Consider the following 23139-nt stretch of genomic DNA (forward strand, 5'->3'; position numbering starts at 1 on the left):
GCATAGCAGAGCGAGACTATAGGCGCCGCTTTTCCGACGGCGGCGTTGTCAACATTGAAATCTTAACCAAGGTTACATTTTTGAAATGTCATCATAACTTAGAAAGTATATGGACCTAGTTCATGAAACTTAGACATAAGGGTAATTAAGTATTACTAAACATCCTGCCTGAGTTTCAGGTCACATGACCAAGGTCAAAGGTTATTTAGGGTCAATGAACTTAGACCATGTTGGGGGAATCAATATCGAAATCTTAACCAAGGTTAAGTTTTTGAAATGTCGTCATAACTTCAAAAGTATATGGACCTAGTTCATAAAACTTAATGGTAAGGGTAATAGTGTATCACTGAATATCCTGCCTGAGTTTCATGTCTCATGATGGAGGTCAAAGGTCATTTAGGGTCAACAAACTTTGGCCATGTTGGGGTTATTTGAGGAATTGTCATCATAACTTTAAAAGTTTATGGATCTAGTTCATGAAACTTAAACATAAGAGCAACCATGTATCCCTGAATATTATGTGCGAGTTTCAGGTCACATGATCAAGGTCAAAGGTCACTTAGGGTCAACGAACATTGGCCATATTGGGGGTATTTGAGGAATTGTCATCATAACTTTGAAATTTTATGGATCTAGTTCATGAAACTTGGACATAAGAGCAATCAAGTATCCTTGAACATCCTGTGCTAATTTCAGGTCACATGACCAAGGTCAAAGGTCATTTAGGGTCAACAAATTTTGGTAATGTTGGGGGTATTTCTGGAATTGTCATTATAACTTTAAAAGTCTATGGATTTAGTTAATGAAACTTGGACATAAGAGCAGCAATGTATCCCTGAATACCCTGTGTGTGTTTCAGGAACATGGCCAAGGTCAAAGGTCATTTAAAGGTCAATGAACTGTGGCCGTGTTGGGAGTATGTGTTGAATTGGCATCATAACTTAGGAAGTTTATGGTACTTGCTCATGAAACATCGACATAAGGGTAATCAAGTATGAATGATAGTTTTGCACAATCCTTAGGTCACATGATCATGGTCAAAGGTCATTTTGGGTCAATGGACATAATATCTTATTATGTTATTAATGTTTTCTTCTGTGAATAATTATTCGTTAGCTGTTTTTCAAAGGAAGCACTGCTGCTATATCGAATTGCGTAATGCAGGCGAGACTGCCAGAGACGTTCCACTTGTTTATTTAAAAATGTCCCATGCCAGACAATGTTATATATAAGATATCGTTTTTCCTGCCTGTTGCCTGAGCAACAGCACAGCTTCTTGATTGCTGAGATTGGTATGGAAGCATGTGGAGGGGAAGGCCTCTTTTAAGTACCATACCTCTCTGTGCATCCAAACCATCCATGAAATTGATCAGGAATGGTAATCACAAGCTGGTATTTTTAATTAAGATGGTGGCTAGAGATTTTAATGATAATCCTGATTTTTGGATTTAGATTGAATTTTGGTAGCTGTCTGTAAGTGATTTAGAAGTGATGATGGACTTAAGATTGAGTATATGCTGGAAGAGTTTGGAATCCTCAAAATTATCAACAATTAACAATTTGTCAAATTGTTAATTGTTGATGATTTTTAGGATTCCAAGTTTGCATAAGATTGCATAAGATACATGCAATGCACAGAGATATGCATGTATGAGATTACTGACAATTTTTTTGTTCCAAAATTTTTCTGATTTTTTTCTTCATAATTTTTTTTTTTGCGGGGGATTTACAATTTACATTTAAGGCCTCTGAAGTACAGTACTCTGCAGTCAGCCTTTCTAATTTGATATATTAATTTCCTTATTGTTTGAAATGTTTTTGGATCATTCTTCCCACTCTGCCAACCCCTCCCCCATGTTTGATTTAAATTTTGAAATGCTTCTATTTACCATCAATAACTGGGATGTATTCATTCATATTTTCGATATCCCCACCTGTATTTTGGATATTCTGGCCAAATGAGTAACATGGTTATTAACTCATTCAAGTGGTGAACAGATAGTTTATTACAATTGAATACCAAGGGGTGAGATATGTGCCAAGGTTTGTAACTCATAGTCCATCCAAAATTATGTTTTTCACACCAAAAGTAGACCATTGAAATTCCAAAATGTGAGGGGATTGAATAATTTTGCATGCAATTGTAGATACAAGATACTAGGTGGGCCTTGTAAATGGTATATGGAGATTTAAATTGACGGTTTCAATAATTTTGTTTCTCGAATTAATTTATCACCAGTACATGAGATTTAGAAAAAAACTTACTTTGCCATAGGATTTGATTATGAATATTTTTTCTTGTCAAATATTTCATATGTTCAAGAATTAGAATACAATCCTGATATTCAAACCATTATTTCTTCCTTTCAGCTGCTAGTTCCAGGGACCGGTTCCCTCCTCTATTCCTATACCCCATCCCTATCATGAAGACCAGAAGTGGTATGCAGTTCTCCTGTGCAGCTCCTAGTCTTGGTACAATGAGTAACTCACTCAAAGATGTCTGGGTGTGTAACAGCGATGGTTACGTTGGTCAGGTCTGTCTATTGAGTTTGACTCCGGAACCTTCCATGGCGTCGTGTATCTCGGTGTGTTCGGCTCGTATTCTATGTATAGCATCGGTACCTCAGGCACAAGAGATTTCCAAATCACACAGGTTAGTAGTATTATATATTCTCTCTATATCTCTTACAGTTTGACTGTGTACATTCCCATTTGCCCCTTGAGTCTATTCATTTAATCTTCTGTCTCTCCCCCCCCCCCTCTCTTCATCCTTAATATGTTTTTTTTTCATCTTTGCGATTATAGCCCTCTCTCACTCATTTCCCCCTTTTTTTTACAAAAAAAATCCTATTACTGCATGTATTATATTTAAAGTTCTTGAATTTATAGGCTTTCAGTTCTGGAATAGAATTCTAATATTTGGCTTCAACTATCAATCAGGATTATATATGTATGTAGTTATATTATACTCCTTGAGAGTATGAAGCCTTTGAACAGAAAAATTGATAATCAAATGTAATGGTGAAATTTGTTTTCGCTTTGGAATCTTTTGCTCAATTTCTGTCTTTAATTTTTATGTTGTTTTGGTAATGATTTAATTTGAGAAAGTTGAGCATTTTCATTCTCATGAAACTTGATCAAGGACATCCAATTTTCTGACTTGTTAACATTATAATCCACTCTTATTTATTTACAAGTATAATTTTTAAGATGTTTTAAAATCAAACTTGTATTTTCAGCATCTTCAGGTTTGTATGTATGAATCACCTTCCTTTCATCTCTTTATTTCATGAGGTCTGTCAGCATCCACCATCCCTCTGCTATAATATTCCTTTTAGTTTTTTCATTTCTCCTCCATCATCCATTCTCCCTTCAGTCCATGCCTGCCACTCATTATCTCCCAGGCCCTGTCTGTTTTTGTTTAAACCTGAGAGACTCTCTTTTAAATACCTCAAATGTTTTTACCAATCCCTGCCAGAAAGAAATCCCTTGCTATCTATCACCCCAGCGTTGGTTGGAATGAAAATCCCTGTACAAACACAGGCCTTGAAGATGCGCATCATCGTTCTCCCATCATGCTCCCAATTTGCCAGACCAATTTCCGGTGTGAGCCATGTGAAACCGGCTTCTGAAAATTCAAGATGGATAGATTAGGGGAGCATTTCATGAAACAAATAGTCTGTGATTTTCAATGGCTATTGTTATAAGCTACTGAAATCATTGCATCTGATTGGCTGAGAATGAATAATGTAGTGAATATCACAAATAGGGAGTTTTCGCATATACTACGCGTAAACTCTCTACAAAGGGGCGATTCCTTTGAAAATGCAATTAAAATCACAATGGAGAGCTTACAGGCTTTTGTTGAAAGTTCGTGGACTGGGACAGCAGATCATGTGAAGACTTGCTGTGGAAGAACAATTGCAAATATCATATCGTTGTCCAGAGTCGTGAGATTCCGATGCTGTCCCAATCCACTAACTATCGACAAAAGCCTCTCAGCTCTCCATTGTAATTTGACTTGTATTTTCAAAGGAATTGGTGCGTTATAGAGAGTTTCCTCCTAGGAAATGCGAAAAGTCCGGAATAAAACATTTCATGAAATGCTCCCAGTTTGTATTGTTGAAAGGAATGTGATATATAAGAAAAATTTATTTTGGGGTTAATTAAAGGATCTGTTCTAGATATTATTTTTACAAATAGATAAAATTTATCTGTGATATTGTGTCTAAAGCCTCATTTAGAAATGGTATATCAAATATCAGCAACAATTGTCCGATGATTCTGATGTGGTGAGACAGATCACCTCACATGAAATATTTTACACTTTAATTTTGAATGAAATTGCCACAAATGTACATCCAAAGAATGACATCATGACATTAATTCTGTTGGAGGGATTTTTTCTTGCTTTGCTACTATACTCAAGATCTTCCCCTCGTGATTCATGCAAGAATTTCTGGCATTTCATCTGATTTACATCCTTATTGGAAAGAAGCTATTCTGTACCTTGAATACAAGATTGTGTATCTGTGCACATTAATTGCAGTATGAATTCAGCAGTCGCTACATGATTTCTGGCTGTAAGCCAACCTATCATATATTCATGTCAATTCAAACTGCAAAATGTCAAACATGAAATGTATGTAATGCTTATTATGTTCAGCTGATTGGAGCGTAAAATTAGGGTTTTCTTTCCTCTTTGTACTTTTATTATGATTTCCATGTTATAGTTGATAAATTATAGGTGGGAATCATTCACTAATGGATTTGATATTTCTCACAGGATTGATATATATATAAAGCATACTAATCACAAATGTCTCAGTTATTTTTTAACAAAGGAAGTTTCTGAAAAATTATTTCATACTTTTTTAACTTGCTTTTCATGTGTGATTATTCTAGGAGATAATACAAAAATGTAATGTTCAAGTGACAAAAGTGTGCAAGAGATCAAATCATGAATAATACTTCCAGTGAAGGCACCATTTTTCATTAATTGATTTGTTATCTGGAATCTATATTTGATAATATTTTAGTTCTTATGTAGTGCATTTCAGACCCGTAAGGAGTCACTAAGGACTCTCAATGCACTTTACAGAAATAAAATTACACTATATAATTTAGAACAATGGAATTTAATTAATATTACACTTAAACAACATCGGCATTAATCAATTACATATGGTTTAAGAATAGTGAATAATGTAATTAATGCTTCATTAAAGAGAAGTGTTTCAAGTTGATATTTGAAAAGTCCAAGATTATTTTGTGATCAGAGAGTACTGAGGAGGGAATTCCAAAGGGTGGGGGCACTGTAGGAGAAGGATCTTTCGCCATGCATCTTAGTTCTTAGTCTAGGTACTTGAAGGAGTTGTTGGGTTGATGATCTTTTTGAAATTGTGAAACGTATTTGAAATGAGATTATGAAGAAATATCATTTCAGTTTTTAATTTTCATATAGCACAAAAATACATCATTCTTCCGGGGTAAGTGTACAAAATAATGTGAAGAAAGTATTGAAAAGCATTTTTGCAATTAATGTTCCAGTATTAAAAAAAAATGAATTTCCTGTACTAAAAAGATATTGAAACATGATACTAGAGACTTGTAAAGAGAATATTGATTCTGCCAGCTATGACGATAGCCATGTAGTTACTGAATCACTGTAAAAAGAAGGTGACGTCAAAAACGAGACATTGCCGGTAATCAAGTAAGGAGATGAACGATAGCGAAGTATCATGTGTCATATAATCAGACCTAAAATAATCAGTTGGGATACTCAAAATTGTGTGATACTGAGTAGTGAGATTCAATGAAGCATATTAAAGAAATGATTAAAGTTTAACTTCAGGAGTCTATTAAAGTAATGAATACATTCGAGAGAGAGAAAGTCTTTTAAATGAAGGTTACACAAATTGTCACTAAATCGTGAAGGATCTAGTAAATTCTGGTAAGTCTAACATTGTGGTATTCTATGCTTTCTATCATTTCATTTATTTATAATGGATCATTCAATCATTATAAAATCCAACTGAGAGGATTCATGATGATCCAATTTTTAATATAATCTAGTAATATAATTTTGTTGAAGAAAATAAACAAACAAAACTTAATTACCAACTTTAAAGGAATGCAGATTTTTCCATGCATTATGATAATATGTAAAGGGAAAGTTCACCCTGACAAAAAGTTTATTGTAAAAATAGCAGAAAAGATGATAGATAATATTGCTGAAGGTTTGAGAAAAATCTATCAAAGAATAAAAGTTATTTGAATTTTAATTATTTGATTTGTGACGTCATATGCGAGCAGCTTTCTTACATGTCGTATGGTAAAAAAATCAAAGAAATGTAATTTTCTCAAAAAATTGAAATGGTTTTGACTGTACCTTCAGTATATCAATAGACAAGCCATTTCACACCCATTCCTAAAAAGAAAACAAAAATAAGTCATCACGAACCATTAAAGAATTGAAATTTGTGCATTTTATATGGGGCAGCTGCCCGTTTATGACGTCTTAATTCCAAAATTAAAATTCTAATAACTTTATTAATCTTCAGTGGATTTTCCTCAAACCTTTACCAATATTTTTAATCATTTTTCTGCTATTTTCACAAGCTTTTCTTCAAGGTGAACTTTCCCTTCAAGCATATAATTGTAAGGGATATCGGCATAATGGATTTAGTATTTTAAAAGGAATTTCACCATACACAATGATATAAGATTGCCAAGTTTTTCCAGCACTTACGAAATGTGCCTTGTTTCATTTTGTGCTTGAAAGTTATGGTTTTCATATTCAGGTTTATATCTTTCACATATCTCAGCCAATAAACAAAGATATTATTTTGTGGTAAAGACCCGTCTCGTAATTGCCCAACAAAGGTCAGTACTTATGATGCTTACATAGAAGGAAAATAATTCCGAGATATATTTATACTGAAATCCACACCAATTCTAGGAGATGCCTTTTAATAAATACCTTTTAAGAGAAATGAGGGGAATGTCCAGTGTTCTTAGAAAGTCTAGGGTTCACAAGTTTACTTCATTATGAGGATATGATAAAGTTTTTCCAAGCCTGTGTGAAGTGAGTTGAGATAAATATGATTTTGATTAAGTTTGCTTTTCAGTATTAAATCCATTCTCCTGTAATACAGTAGACAGCGCCCTTGTCTCTCCGTAATCGTCGTGAATCCATCCTGGACAGCTCTTGATGAGTCCCTCAAACAGTCTTGTAATTAAGGTAGCGGTTGTTCTGGTTTGCTTTGATATGCTTGGAGCCAATCTGACATCTAGCTATAACCAGTGTTAGCTTACACGATGGACTCTATCCGTGTTTGTTTGGAAATCTCAGAACCTTCATCTCACAAACACCCTCTCCATCATCATTAGTTAGGGTGCTTTTATCAAGACATTGACAGCCGATCATTGCTATTCTTCTATCCTGCCCATCTGCAAATACAAATGAATATCAGATATTTAGGTTGAACTTGGCACATTACACAGTCTTCTTGCTATTGATATTGCTTTTACCATCCAAAGAAAAATCTGAAGAGATCAGGGGCGGATCCAGCTTTCGCCAATAGGGGGGGCCGAAAAATATTTTCATCAACATTTTTCTCGATTGGCCGCTATAATCTGATTTTTTTTTGGGGGGGGGGGGGTTCAGGGGGTAGTCCTAACTAGAGACTGAAGTTTTAAGTATATGTTAGTTTTTATTGTTATAAACAAGATAAGGTATCTCATGTGGTCTTAATATATAATGCGAGCGCAAAGCGCGAGCTCAAATTCTTTGATATTTTATGTCCTTAGACCTGAAGATTCTGAGGAGATTTTATAATCATGAAAAAGATAGGTATCCAACTAAACAATGCGAGCGCGAAGCGCGAGTCGAAATTTTATCATAGTAACGTGAAAAGGGACTTAATTAGGACTGTTTTTAGTGATTAATGAAGAGGATACAAGTATCACCAATTAAATAATGAGAGTGCGAAGCGCGAGCTCAAAAGTTTTGATATTCCGACCTGAAAACTGGACAGTCTAAGCGCGTTTTTATTTAAATACAGAAAAAGCTGTGTGTCTCAAACAATTAAATGCGAGCGCGAAGCACAAGCTCAATTTTTTTTATATACTGACATGATAAAGGAGCATTTTGACAAATTTTGGTTAGAATTTCCAAAGAGGATAGGTAACTCACAAATCAAACAATGCGAGCGCGCAGCGCGAGCTGAAAATTTTTGATATAAACAATTTGTGTAAAACAAACAAAATAATTAAAGCTAGATGTGCGAGCTAAAATATTGTGTGCAAATTGATTTCAGATCTGGATATATAAGTGTCATTTAATCCTCTTGAATGGGATTCATTGGCACAGGCAATGCGAGCGTGAAGAGCGAGCAACATTTTTTTTATATAAAGTTCTTTTTCCAATTCTTCCCCTCACCCTTTTCTTGTTTCCTTTCGGGGTCGGGCCGGCCGTTACGAGGTTGTAAATTACACATCCTGGGTATGATACCTCTTTCCTACTTTTCTTTGGTGTTTTTCCTATAGTACACTTTTTCTGCAGGTTGTCAAAAAATAGGGGGGGGGGGGCCGGGGCCGGCTCGGCCCCCTCCTGGATCCGCGCCTGGAGATTGTAATCAATGATTAGAAATTGCTGCACATTTTTTTAGATTAAAGTTATATTTCTCTTTAACTTGACAGAAGTTCTGTGGTAACTTTTTCTTCCTACCATTCTGTTATATTTTAAAAAGGAATTGACTGCATTCATCATATCAAAGATTAATTCATTTATCTATCATGACTATCATGACTTGTATCAAGTTATTACATGCAGCAACAGAAAAATGACATTAAGTTGATTCTTTGCTATGCTTGTAAGAAATGCCATTCAAACATTTAATGATTCAGTTAATAATCTAAAGAGAATATTTTTTTATCAATATTCAGTTGGTTCATATTTTTATAAAAAATACCTACTTAAGTCAGCTATAATGGGATTGATTTGATTCTTGTCTATGCCTACATGAAATACCATTCTGAAACACCACTCTATGAATTGAAATGTTAAATCAACAATTAAATGGTTGGAGGACTGACAACCTTTTATAAATATTGTCTTTACCACTTTAAATGGTTTGACCCAACATTTAAATTGTTGGATTAAGCTTTATACAATGTTGGATATTACATTTGGTAAAGGTTGTCACTCCAACCTTATACTTTTTTATTAAAATTTCAGTTTTTAGAGTGAACCTTCATCCTCATTTTTCTTGTGGACTTACATACAGTACTATACCATTCTGACTTGTAATTGGCAATGCATTGGTAATATAATGCCCAATTATAAACGTGGATGTCCATTTGCATAGCCTCCTCACGTAGTATAAGAATCAATGGAACATGTTTGGAGTTTGTTTAGACAGTTCTGCAGTGTTGTTTAGACAGTGTTACCATGGCGTTTGAGCAGAACAAGGTAGTCTTGTGGATGAGGGATGGATGGATGTTGTATGTGTTTGGTAAATATCAGTCTATTACTGGTGGAAAGGAGCATCCTCTTTCTGCTTCACTGCAGAAACCATTGATTAGAAGCAGGCAAGATGATCAGAGTAAAGGGAGAAAGGGCTGACTGGAATAGTAAAAAGATTGATGTATACCGGTAGTCCTGTAATAGTCTTCATCTGCTCTGCCTTGTTGGATTTCTTCAGTTTAATTGATTTATGTTCAATGAAAAGATATTTACAGACACAGTTATGATATACACGAAGTCATTGTAACAAATAATAAGAGAAATTGTGTTTTAAAGATTTGTATGTAAGCATAAAAGCAAAGAGCTTACAAGAGATTTATTAAAGTGTAATTGAAGAATACTGCAATGTCAAGGCAATAGTCTTATCAAGAACTGTTTGAAAATTATACACCATATGTTTCACATGAATAATATTTTGTGATTTCACTTTAAAGTTTAAATAAAAAGAATCACAAATGCATATTTTAGTTTGGAAGAAATAATATCACTGTTAAAAATCCAGCTCATAGAGTATATGAATGATTTCAACAAAGGCATCCTGCTATATGCAAGCCAAGCAGGCATTATAGTATTCATTTGATTATCTATTGGAAACGTAATGAATCCCCCCCCCCCCATCTTTTGAGAGCTAATAATGTATTGATTATGATTGCTGACATCCTTCTAGATACAAATTTATTACAAACACTTCATTAAATTTGCCTTAAAACAATTATTAAAAAAGGAACCGTCTTCAAAGTCCTTTGATATACAGGTATGAATGAATTGTCTTTGATCTTTATAAGAGCATGCAACATTCTCATGTAATACAATGCTCCTTTCTAAACTAACCCCCCCCCCCCCCAGGCAAAAAATCTTTACTTTCCTCCGTAAATAAGAATGTATGTGGAGAACAGAAACATGGAGTAAGTTCTACTCTACTTTCCTGGATACCTGTATCCCCAAACATGTGCTGTGATTAGAGATAGGTTGGGCTATCGAGTAACTTAAAATTTAAAGTTTGCACCATGAGTAATGTTTGAACATGATTCACATTATAATGTTATATTAGCTCTTTTAATCTTAGCCAGTCGGTATGTGCTATGTAGGTATGACACAATTCACATTATAATGTTGTATTAGTTTTAATCTTAGCCTGTAGCTACATGTCTTGAGTGGAAAAACAATCAGACTCAACTGACAAATTCAAATCTATGTTAAAAACTCACCTTTTCGTTAAATAGATCGTCCTTAGCATATGCAGCTTCAACTGTCTACTTTCAACTGTCATTATGTATAATTCAATTTTAGCTGAAATTTCTTGTCTTTCTATTTATTTTCCTTAAGCGCTTAGAGACATTCTTTGTGATAAGCGCTATATAAATGATGTTAATTATTATTATTATTAATGGATGAATATGTTAAGAAAAGTCAGATCCAGGTTCTATTTTCTTATTATTTTTCTCCCATATTAAAGAAGTTGATCATTTAGATGAGGCATATCATGATTCAGGTGAACATGCAACAAATTTACATGTGTAACTGAAGTTTTCTTATACAATATATTGGTTTGATGTACTTATCAATGAATATCTTGTGATATTTGTCTCTCCTTTGTCAGCTAAACATATGATCTTCTCTCTTTCTAGAGTAATTTTTATCCACTTAACAATTACTTATTCTATAGATTACACATGTAGCTTGCCTTTATGCTTTCTTTAACCACAACAAAATGTAAAAAGGTAATTACATGTAATTTAATTATTATCTGTTGTTTCTTCGTATAATTCAGGTTTATCATTATTTTGATAACTTTTTTCTCTCCATTTTTAAGTGATTTATCAAGTGGGTACAATGACTAACCTGCTATTGTATTTTATTTTAGCAATACTGTTTTTATAGCAACAACTGTCTTCCCTGCAAATTTGAGATGAATATACTGTACATGTATGAGATAGTTTGTTTTTCTTCAAGATTACTTATCATAGTTTAGCAGATGGCAAAGAAAGTATTGACTGACACCTTTTTTCATCCACCCAAGGTTTCCAGATGTCAAAATTTAAATTATTTTCCTGAAAGTGTTTTTTTTTTAAAGGTCAGTTGTAGGAGTATATGATTAACTAATTGGGGAAATTGCTTTAAATTAGTTCAGAAGGTTTTTGTATGCATTTGATGTTCTCTGTCAAGTCAATGTAATAAATATGTGTATTTGACACAAGAATAGGGATAAAATCATTCATTTTCTTATCCATCATATATATATATATATATATATATTCTATGTGCAACTTCATTTCATTTTGATATCAAATTAGGGCAGCAGGCACAAGTGATCATGATGTGATCCATGCATATTTGATTCACAAAGTGCTCTCTGCAGCCCAAATAATACGGTAGCCTCCTCTGAGAGACATCGTAAGCATCAATGTTGTAAGACAAGATATTGCTTCAGTTTCCCCAATTATTGTTCAGAAGTAAAATTTTACAATACTTGGATGAATACATAAAGAATGCCATCAGAGACATCCTATATATATATATATATATGTTGTTGTTGAAAATTTCTGATATCTTCTGGCATCCCCACCCAATTTACATCAAGTATTGTTACCTCGGTTCATTATATCATCATTAAGCAAATAATTTTCTTGTTATCTACAGACGGTCTCTGCGCCTTACATCTCGGTCAAAGAGTGCAGAAGGACGTAGTTTGATGAAGTCACCGTCTCACTTCATTGGTCCAGCTGAGTTTAACTCTGTCCAGACCTCACCTGTCAACCGACAAGCAAGTGAGATCATGGCATTTGATTCAGAGGATAGTGAGGATGATGTAGAGGTCAGATCACCGGTCATTGGTCAAGATACATCTCACCTTGGACCGTTGATGGTCGATGAGAAGCCCATGGAAGATGAAGGTAGTTCAGGTATGTCATCAAGGAGGGTGATCTGTTAGAATGCATGCCAATCTGGATCTGGGTCCCATGGCATAAAAGTTACTATTATGGTATCTCTGCCATCCAATGATAACTACCATGGTAACGATGATCAACAGCCAATCAAAATCAAGGATTCCATGCAATCTACCATTGGATGGCAAAGTTAATTGAGTAACTTTTATGCAACGGGGCCCAGATGCATAAAATTCACCATCGACTGTTACTCTTTCTAACCGTTGCTCATCTGCCTTCAAAATAATGGCTTCCTTTGAAGTCAGGAATAAAAAACAAATGGAGGTACAGAGGCAAAGGTGTTTTTTTTTTTAAAGATGATATACGGTACTAATGTTATAAAAACATGAATTATATTGTTACAAGTGAATATGTATGAAATTATTTCCCCTCTTTAAAAAACAAGCTAAAGGACTGGGGGCGGCAAGACCCACGGTCAGGCAAAGGAGGCAATGGTGAATAGTGCCACTACCTCGACCATCATCCAGATTCTGCCTCCCTGCCGCACACATACAACAGCATTGCCACAGATACTCAATGTTCCAAAGTGATAAGAATCATGGCTAGTCAAGGGTTGGATTGAAAGATGACTCATTATCCTTATCAAATTTTAACAAACTTTGCCAAAATAGGACAGAATATTTGTTTTGATAAAACAACATTCAATATGACAATCTTGTAGACAATAACCCTAACTCTTTTCATTCTTTAGATGATGGGGAGCCTGCTGGCAGGCCTAGTCCCTGTGGAGAAGAGAAAGATGATCTGAAAGGCAATCAACCTACCATGTGGCTTGGTACAGAAGATGGATGGTAAGTAAAATGGATGGGATGGAGGAGGAGGAGGAGGGAAGAGGAAGGAGAAGAGAATGGGAGGAAGGAAAATAAAATGGGAGGAGGAGCGAAGGTAAAAAAAGAGAGAAGAGAATGGAAGGAGGAGGTGAAAGAGGAAAAGGTGGAGAAGAGGTCAGGATGGGGAGGAGGGTGAGGAGACCGAGGGGAGGAAAATGAGGAAGAAGAAAACCAAGATTGCGAAAAATAGCCCTTATCAAAACAACATACTACCATGGATTGAAAACAAAACACCTTTTTTACTTAAGAACTAATTGAAAGCACTTTGTTTCCATCACAGCATCTATGTATACCAGTGCACTGACAACATCCGTACCAAGAAGAGTAGAGCTAAGATTCGTCATCTTGCAGCAGTACAGTGTATCCTGTATCTAGAGAATAAAGTTTTTGTTTCTTTGGCTAATGGTGATCTAACAGTCTACAGGAGAGACTCAGGTGAGGCCAAATATTATATCTTTATTTTTTTATGATTTATTAGAAGTTAAACTTAGCTAGTCGCATTGAGGAATATATTTCAGAAAAAATTCCTGAAAAGCAAGTTTTAATGATCTACAAATCATAGATATATGTAGTAACTTCTGACATGATTGATGTAAGCCTAATTATAAAATCTAGTCTGAAGATTAAATATGCTGCAATTACCAACACAGATAAAAAAACATGTAGGCCCGTGTATTATTATTACTTTGACAAAATTCTCTCTTCCAGCAGATAGCTAATATTTGATTTCTTGTTGATTACCAAGCAGCGTCATTTGGCACACAATCTTTTTTTTTTTTAATAATAATATAGGATATTTATATTGCGCACATATCCACCTTGTTAGGTGCTCAAGGCGCTCCTATATTACCCGGCTAAGCTAGGCGTTCATAGCGCACACAGCTTTTTAAGGAATTACTTCCTACCGCAATGCAAATACTTTTGCATCATTTTGTTGGATTCTGTTCAAAATTCATCTTATGATCATTACCTCTGCTGAAAATTACAGCGGTACAGGATACCACAACCATTTTTTTTCATGGGGTCTTGAAAATGCATCACTATTATAGAAAGTAAAAAATAAAAATGATTATCATGTTTGGTCACTTCAGAATTAAACACAATCTTAAGTTTTAGAAAAAGAAATAAAAATATTCATAGAAATATCAGATCAAACTTCATCACAGGTTTGCACTGATTCACATTTTATCTGTTTTCATCAGGCTGGTTTTGCTTGCTAAAGTAAATGTTTTGTTTGAATGATCATCCCTTCTAACTCCTGTCATTTTATCTCTTTTTTGTACAGGTCACTCATGGGATACAGATAATCCCATCACAGTATCCCTCGGGAGTAGTACCACCCCTATCAGTAAAATGGTATCGGTCTGTGGTAAGCTCTGGTGTGGCTGTCAGAATAACATCCTTATTGTGGATCCTGTTACTCTTAGCATAGAGGTAAGATAATTGTTCCAAATCCACCATCCACCCTCCCTTCTCTTGCTCTCCCCTCATCCATCTCTCTTTATTTACTTTGTTGCGTGTATCTTACAGGTGGGCTCAAAAGTTAGTGAACCCCACCACAAAATACACTCCTTCATGCTGAGTGTCAAACATAGACAACAACACTAAAATGTTCAGCAAGCCCAGAGAAACAAACTTTGATTTATATAATATTTTACCACCTGATTTTACAATTAAATATCTAAAACATGGCAGAACTTGGACACTTTAAATGTGCGTTTTTTTTTTTTTTTTTTTTAATGCGGTTCGCTAACGTTTGAGCACCACTGTATGTGTTGTGGCTCAGTGGATAAGTCTCTGGTTTTAAATCCTCACAGAGCACTCACATTCTTTGGCAAGGTATATATCCACATTTGGCACTCTTCACGCAGGTGTAGTAAATGGGTATTAGTATCCGGTAGGAAAGAATTCTATCAGGGTATCCACTCTAAAGCCAGGTTAATGCAGTGCTTAGAAATATTGAATTAAGTACTATATAAATTCTGAATATAATTACTGATATTATTATCTAGTTACTGTCACAAAAATGTTTTGGCAGAGAACACAAATAGTCAAAAATTGTCATCTGTATGAGATTCCCCAAATACCAAGCAGGACACAAATTATTACCATATTGTATCTATTCTTGCTTTCATTTGATTTCTTCTCTGACAGCATAAGTTTCCAGTATGTAACGATACTCAGAGGGCTGTATACTGTATGGTATCCTGTGGATGGGGTGTATGGGTATCTCTTCAGAGTAGTGCAGTCGTAAGGCTCTTCCATGCTACTACACACCAGATCATGTGTCAGGTTGATGTTACACAAACTGTTCATAAGATGCTTGCAAGTAAGTTGCTTTCTTCTGTTACGAGAGACTAGTTTGTAATTATTTTTTGTGTGTGGAAAGAAACAAAGTAGTAATTGATTGCAATGATTATAACACAAATAATGACTAACAGTGCTCCCTTAGTCCTAAAGTATTATGATATTAAGACCTGTAATCAAGTAATGAGTACCTTCAAACGTTTATTCTAATGTTTGTAAAGTCTTATATGGAGCTAGACTCTTGTCATCGGCCTAACATCCTTCAGCAACTAAGGTTTTCATCTACATCTTCCACTCAATATAGGTGAGGTAAATGGGTATCCGTTAAAAAAAAATTCTTGAAATGCTGAAGTGCATTGTTGGTGACTTTTCCTAAGCTGAGGTTATAATTGCGGAGCACCAATGTGTCATATCTGATGTCACAAGCACTATTTCAAAAAATGTTACAAAGGTTAATACATATTTAGCAGAATAATATCTTGTAAGATTTTGCAATTGTCTTATTAAAAAAAATACTATTTTCTTTTCCCTTTTTTCTCAAGGTTCTGATGCTATTATTCGCCAACACAAAGCAGCTTGCCTTAGAATCACAGCCCTTCTAGTATGTAAAGACCTTCTATGGGTTGGTACAAGTGCGGGCGTGGTCCTTACATTACCCCTACCAAAGATAACATCATCCTCCTCATCCCTCAAAGATGTCCCCAGTCCTACCGGGTCAGCTCAAGGTCATACCGGTCATGTCCGATTCCTCACCTCAGTGGAAGTCCCTACCAACACACAAACATCAATCACCGTAGCAACATCACCCTCGTCCAATGGTCGAAGGACAGGCCTCCAGGTCATGCAGAATAATAACGCAGCGTCGTCGACACCGGAAGGTAGGCGTGGCTCTGGCGGGAATCTCCTTGGCTCCAACATCATGGTGATTAGTGGTGGAGATGGGTATGAAGACTTTGGAGCTACAGTGCCTAATGAACTCGCAGGAAAGGAAGATAGTACAAACCATCTATTACTGTGGCAGGTTTAGGAGCTCTTCAGTATCTATGACAACAGACCAAATAATGAGGAATATGCAAACGGGCTGTCTGAGTTTGAAATTCCTTTCAAACCAGGGTAATGTACACTGCCTTTGATTTCAATATGAATCACTGATCCAGTGAATGCCACCCATGGAAGGGTGTGTTCTGTCTCATTGGTGAACATGTGGTCATCATACATGGAGGTCAGGTGATGTCATGTGACTGGTCATGTGATAGTCACTATGTATTCATGAAATAATACTGCTATCTTCCCATGGTTCTACCTACCTGAAGTTTAAAGTCTCTGAATGAAATCTGATTGAATAAAGAGTTTTATAGTATTCAGCTGAATATCTTTTGTGTCTTTCTCTTCACATCTATTTATATGTACGTTTTGAAAGCACAGTCATTGTTTACTCTTCCCATCAAAGTAAAATGGAAGAGCGAAATAAAGTTTTTCACAAAAGATACATTATTTAGCTATTTTCATCATCACACATTACTTTGGAATATGAAAAATTGTTGATTTGATATTCTGATTTAAACAAGTTCTGAGTGTACTGGAAATTCAACTACACGTAGTTCTATATTCATTGTATTCAGTTAAATTTTCTTTTTCGTGTGATGTTTCTATATGTTTATTGGTGCATAAGAATTTTGTTCCATTCTTAGCTGTATTTTGCAGCTTTAGTGTTTTTTTTTATTCTATGTTTCATCCAAATGCTTATTGATGGTGCTATATGAAACATCTAATGGCAAAAGAATGGATTGAATAGAACACTGGGATAGTTGCAATGTTGTATACCAGTGTAACACTGTTATGCAAGATAATAGACAGATTTTGATGTCTTAGTATGCATTTTTATATAAAAACACATGCATCTCCTGTGCTATTTCATCCAAAAGTTGAAGTAAGGAGTAGTCTCTAACACAATGTAAAGAAAACTGTTAGGTCTTTGAAACCAAGTATTGCTATGCATTCATAAATTACCTTCAGAATCTAAACCCAAGGCACTTATGACAAATGTGGATATATCTTATTTAATTTAATATTTGATCAGATATAGCTACTCAACTACTTTTGGTTTCTTTTCTGAAGGAAAATAAATCTTTGGAGTCATCTTTTTGTGATATGAAATATATATGTTTTGCAATCTCTCTACTTTGTTTTACCAGAGTATACTGTTTTACATGAATTTCTGATATTGTCATATTACTTTATGTGCTGAAAACAATTGTTTTTATGTACCACAAAATTTCAATAGAAAGGAAGTCTCTATTTCTGATTTTAATCTCACATTCTTAGATGAACAAGGCATTGCTTTCATATAAAAGTTTGTTGGGGGAGAATGATAGATTTGTTTGAATTGTAGAGGTGTTGTGGCACAGTGGATAAGCCTGTGGACTTAACCATAAGGTCCGGGGTTCAAATCCCACCTCAGCACTTGCGTCCTTTGGCAAAGTGTTTACCTACATTTTCTACTCTCCACCCGGGTGTAGTAAATGGGTACCTTGGAGAAAGAAATCCCTTGATTGCTTGAGTGCCCAATCAGGGTAGATGTGCTGAAGCCAGGGTAATAGTATGCAGCGAATATAAATTTGTATTAAGCGCTATATAAATGTTGCTTATTATTATTATCATTATTATATTGTGAGAATGCACATATTACTGCAAACAGGTTTTCATAGCAATTTTTTATGCCAGTCAACAACCTCTTGATCTTAATACTTCACTATGTGACTCAAGGTAATAGCAAAAATACTTTATACTTCTATGTTGGTAATATCGAGCTATAGAACACTGATGCAGATTTTGATCATTATTTCCTTAAATTCAAAATTTATATTTTCACATTGTCTGCTTCTTTCTTTCTCTCTGTCTTCATTTGATTTTTTTCTCTCTTTCTTTCTCTCCCTCTCTGCTGTTCTCTATTTCTTTCATTCTCTCTTTCTTTCTGTCATCCGTCCTTTTCTTTTTTCTTCATTTCTTTTTTTTGCTTGCTTCATTTCTTTCTATCTTATATTTTGCCTTCTTTCTTTATTTCTATTCTTTTCCCTCCCTTTTGTTTGCTGTTAAGAGACAATAAATATGTATTTATTACCGTGATTCTCAGTAAGTTGGTCAATCATTTGTCATTCCATTTATTAACTTAGTTATAAATGTTTAATGTTTGCAGTTTAGTATGAAGCACATGGGGTTTACTTACCAGTTTAAATCAATTTAGAACAATTTTTCAATGGTTTCTACCAATACCACAGCCAAACTTATGAATAATGTATTGTGATGTTTTAATTCAAGTCATTTAAGTGATGATTTTTGTTGGTTGTTCCTTGTACATGCATTATTGTGACATTCTTCCCATATTTGGTCAGCACTTGCTATTTGCAGCCCTATTTATGATACATAATGTTTCCTCATGAATGCTATGATTTCATTTATGAATTGATTAGTTTTCCTTTGCCTTGTTCTTCATGGCTATGGTACAATCTGGCCCACTCTATCATCACTTGGGCTAATAAATATTTGATCCAACTTCTCACATCTATACTTACCACTCTCAATTTTCAATTTTTGTCTAATATCCAGTTGGGCTAATGTTATTTAATCCTGCAATACTTGGACAAATATTCATTTCAGCCAAGATGAAGTGGTTATAAGACTAAGCACTTATTACACCAAAATTAAATGGACTAAGTAATAATTTACCCAAATGGTCATTGTATCGTCTGGTGATAAGACAAAATGAAATGTGGACCAAAATGTGTTCTGCCCAAATAAGGAAAGCTTATCTGGAAATGAGACCAAATAATTTTTGACCTCGCATGCTTAATCCCTGTATCTTTTAATGCTCTTCGGTTGTTCAAGATCTAGATCTCTCCCATTCGCACTTATCTATTCATCACTTTTCAATCATGTTTTGTCTTTCTACATTTATTACTATTTCACTGCCTTCTTTCCGATAACTTGATAAGTAGAGGCATCTTCAAGGTCCTATCCATTTGAACTTACAGCAACTGTTAGATCCCACATAGTATTTGACCAAAGATTGACTCTGTGTGGTTGTAAGGGTTAATCTTTCACTAATCAGGGAATTTCCCTTATTATATGAGGGGAATTACCCCCCATTAAAGAAGGATGTATTCATGTATGCAAATCTTCAGTAAAGACTGACTTTAAATGAATGACAATATGATGGAACATTAGAAATCATTTAGATTAACAATCAGTTTAGCATAGAAAGGTTTGAAATACTAGAGAAAAAAGATGGACAACAATGAAACATTGCAATCTTGTTATGGTACAGTTTTTGTATTACTGCATTCTTTATTTTTTAGTTCAATTTTGATAACTGTTGTTTCTGTTTTGGTCATGGTTGTTGTAGCAGTTGTGTCATAAGCATTGGTTGCATCAATGTATCACAAAGATATCTCTCATTCAATAGCTATGCCATTTATCTATTCAGAATATTATTGCTAGGAAAAATGCAGAACTGAGCTCATATGCAATGGTATGGGCTGAATTTATGAGGCAAGTTGAAAAATGAAATTTTGAATGAAATATGTGCATATTTAGTTTCAACTTCGTTATCTTGATTTCTTGTCCAAAAGATGCGATATCTTGCTGGAAAAGGACATACATACAAATCATGTGTCAGTAGGTAGCTGGGGTACAATTTTAAATTTCAGGAGTGTGGTTGAACAGACAATTTTCTTATTTGAAGATTAGTCACTTCATCGATGACAAATGTTTGATTTCTATTACAAATTTGCTCTTAGCCAATCAAATGCCATGCTATAGTAGCTTATAGCAGTTATTGTATTTTGTTATTGATAACAAGCATCTGAACCAGAGCCACGAGAAGTAGAGAGGGAGGAAGTCTTTTGGGATCATGATCAATATATTGTCACTTGGTTGGCAGAATGGTGGTAGAATGCTTGTGCGCGCCGATTTTGAATTCATATGCGGCTGGCATAAGGGCATTAGCTCAGGTGTGCACTACGTGAAAAGTACAGTGGGTTTTAGAGTTAACTTAACGTCCTTCTGCCTGACCAACAGGAATGGAAATTCATGTGTATAATTCCTAATGCCCTTCTGCCAGCCAGGCAATGATATCAGCTTTGAGAATAGAGACAGTGTTATCAGAAATTAGTCATTGGATAAATGACCTTCTGGATCTCACAAGATGATAATGCCACTTATTTTATATTACCTTGCTAATGAAAAGACAAGAGAAAGAGATGGCTAACTCTTTTGGAGTTGGAATATTTTATATGTGATGTGACTATACATTATTGTGATATTGGTATAGGCATACGTATCATATTTAAATGAAATATATATTGTATGTAATGTAATTTATGTATAGAAAATATCTATATAATTACAAGAAACAATGCCTACAGAAAAGGTCTTACTTTTTAAACAAGAAGATATGGATTATTGTATATTAATATTTTAAATTGATTGGTGAATAATCATGAGTGGAAGAGAAGACATTGTGGCATATATCCTAGCATGCTAGTAGAACATTAAAATGGTACATTTTGTTAGTTCTACAAGCAATAAAACTTTAAATACATTGAAAATATTGAATCATGTGTTCTGATGTTGTATGTATGATGGGTTTTCAGAGAGAGAGAGAGAGAGGAGGGGTAGGTTGGTGATAAAAGAGAAAGGGGGATAAGATGGAATTAAGATAGAGAGAGGGGTGGGGAAGAAGATCAATAGATATGAGTTAAGATAGATAAGAGTAAAAGCTGAGGGGAGGTAGAAGTCAATAGCGTAGGAAATTCATGAAGGCAACAGGTTATTTTGCCGTCGTAAAAGCCAAAATTGTCCATGCTTAGGAGAGACCATCTTTATTACAGTCACTGGCGGATCCAGGGGGGGGGGGGCACAGCGAAGCAATATTAACATTTGTATTGTAAAAATGTAATGAAAACAGAGGTGTGTCCCCTCTTTTGAAATTGAAGACTTTTTTTTTGGCTTGTCAAATTTTTCCTCCAAAAAATTTGCCCCCCCCTTTTGGAAAATCCTAGATCCGCCCCTGATTACAGTCACTACCAAAACCAAAGTCTTAAAATATCTAGGAAATCAATGTTCAATATACAAGAGAATAATTATATTTGCATAAACATGATTGCTTGTTGAACACAAAACGTCGCCCTTGAAATGAAAGAATATCCCCCAAAGTATTCAGCACTAGCCCATATGTGAAAAAGATAAATAACCCCTATAAATAGAAATCATTTCCTACCCTGAAAGAGAAAGAGGGGGAAGGGTAGAGAAGAACGATGGAAAGAGTTAGAAGAGACAGAAGTAAAGATAGATAGGATGAAAGGGAAAGAGAGAGAGGGTAGAGGAGAACAAGGAAAGAGTTAGAAGAGACAGAAGTAAAGATAGATAGGATGAAAGGGAAAGAGAGAGAGGGTAGAGGAGAACGAGGAAAGAGTTAGAAGAGACAGAAGTAAAGATAGATAGGATGAAAGGGAAAGAGAGAGAGGGTAGAGGAGAACGAGGAAAGAGTTAGAAGAGACAGAAGTAAAGATAGATAGGATGAAAGGGGAAGAGAGAGGGGTAGAGAAGAACGATGATAAGAGTTAGAAGAGACAGAAGTAAAGATAGATAGGATGAAAGGGAAAGAGAGAGAGGGGTAGAGGAAAACGAGGAAAGAGTTAGAAGAGACAGAAGTAAAGATAGATAGGATGAAAGGGAAAGAGAGAGAGGGGTAGAGGAGAACGAGGAAAGAGACAGAAGTAAAGATAGATAGGATGAAAGGGAAAGAGAGAAAGGGGTAGAGGAGAACGAGGAAAGAGTTAGAAGAGACAGAAGTAAAGATAGATAGGATGAAAGGGAAAGAGAGAGGAGGGGGTGGAGAGAGTGACGTATAGAGATTTAATGGGATGGGGAATGGATATGAAAACAAATACTGAATTGAGGGGATTAATGAATTGTGGAGATCGGGGCCCCTTAACACAAAGGTTAGCAATTAATCGCTAAATAAAATGGCCTATCAACAAAATTGTTGCATGCACATTTTGCTTGGTAGACCGTACTAGGAACCAGTCACAATTGTTATTTCAAATCAGCGATTAATCGCTAACATTTGTGCACGTCCCTGGGAACAATTTTTTTGTTTACAGGGGGTGCTGATTCAAATTTGACAAGCAAAAAAAGGTTTCACTTCAAAATGAAGGTCATTTCAATCCAGAGAAATTTGACAAGCAGAAAAGGGGATAGGGGTTCACTACAAAATGATGGTCATTTTGGTTACATCTTTCCATTTTGCCTCACCAGAATTCCAGGGCCATACCTGTGCCTTACGGGGCCCAGTGGACTGTTGCATGAAGATTGTCAGCACTGCATAGTCAACTCCATAATTTCAGTGAATATTTGGTTGGAAAGCTTCATCTTGAAAGTGAGTGTCCAAATGATCCATCTCATTATGCATCTCATGATGCATCCCTAAGCACTCAATTCAAATGATAACCACCTGTTGAAATTG

At 35.2% G+C, this 23139-nt stretch overlaps 1 protein-coding gene across 1 annotated transcript in view; it reads left to right on the forward strand.

Moving 5' to 3' along the window:
- Positions 1 to 21222, forward strand: part of LOC129260757 (rho guanine nucleotide exchange factor 17-like) — a 37378-nt gene extending 16156 nt beyond the window's left edge. Inside the window, exons 6-12 of the mRNA XM_054898718.2 lie at positions 2371 to 2653; positions 12170 to 12432; positions 13169 to 13268; positions 13588 to 13742; positions 14593 to 14741; positions 15462 to 15636; positions 16157 to 21222. Of these exons, the coding sequence (XP_054754693.2) occupies positions 2371 to 2653; positions 12170 to 12432; positions 13169 to 13268; positions 13588 to 13742; positions 14593 to 14741; positions 15462 to 15636; positions 16157 to 16641 (1610 nt within the window). The 3' untranslated portion in view covers positions 16642 to 21222. The remainder of the gene's footprint in view (positions 1 to 2370; positions 2654 to 12169; positions 12433 to 13168; positions 13269 to 13587; positions 13743 to 14592; positions 14742 to 15461; positions 15637 to 16156) is intronic.
- The last annotated feature ends 1917 nt before the right edge of the window (positions 21223 to 23139 follow it).

Source organism: Lytechinus pictus, unplaced genomic scaffold (genome assembly GCF_037042905.1).
Source record: "Lytechinus pictus isolate F3 Inbred unplaced genomic scaffold, Lp3.0 scaffold_19, whole genome shotgun sequence".
NCBI classification, from domain to species: Eukaryota; Metazoa; Echinodermata; class Echinoidea; order Temnopleuroida; family Toxopneustidae; genus Lytechinus; species Lytechinus pictus.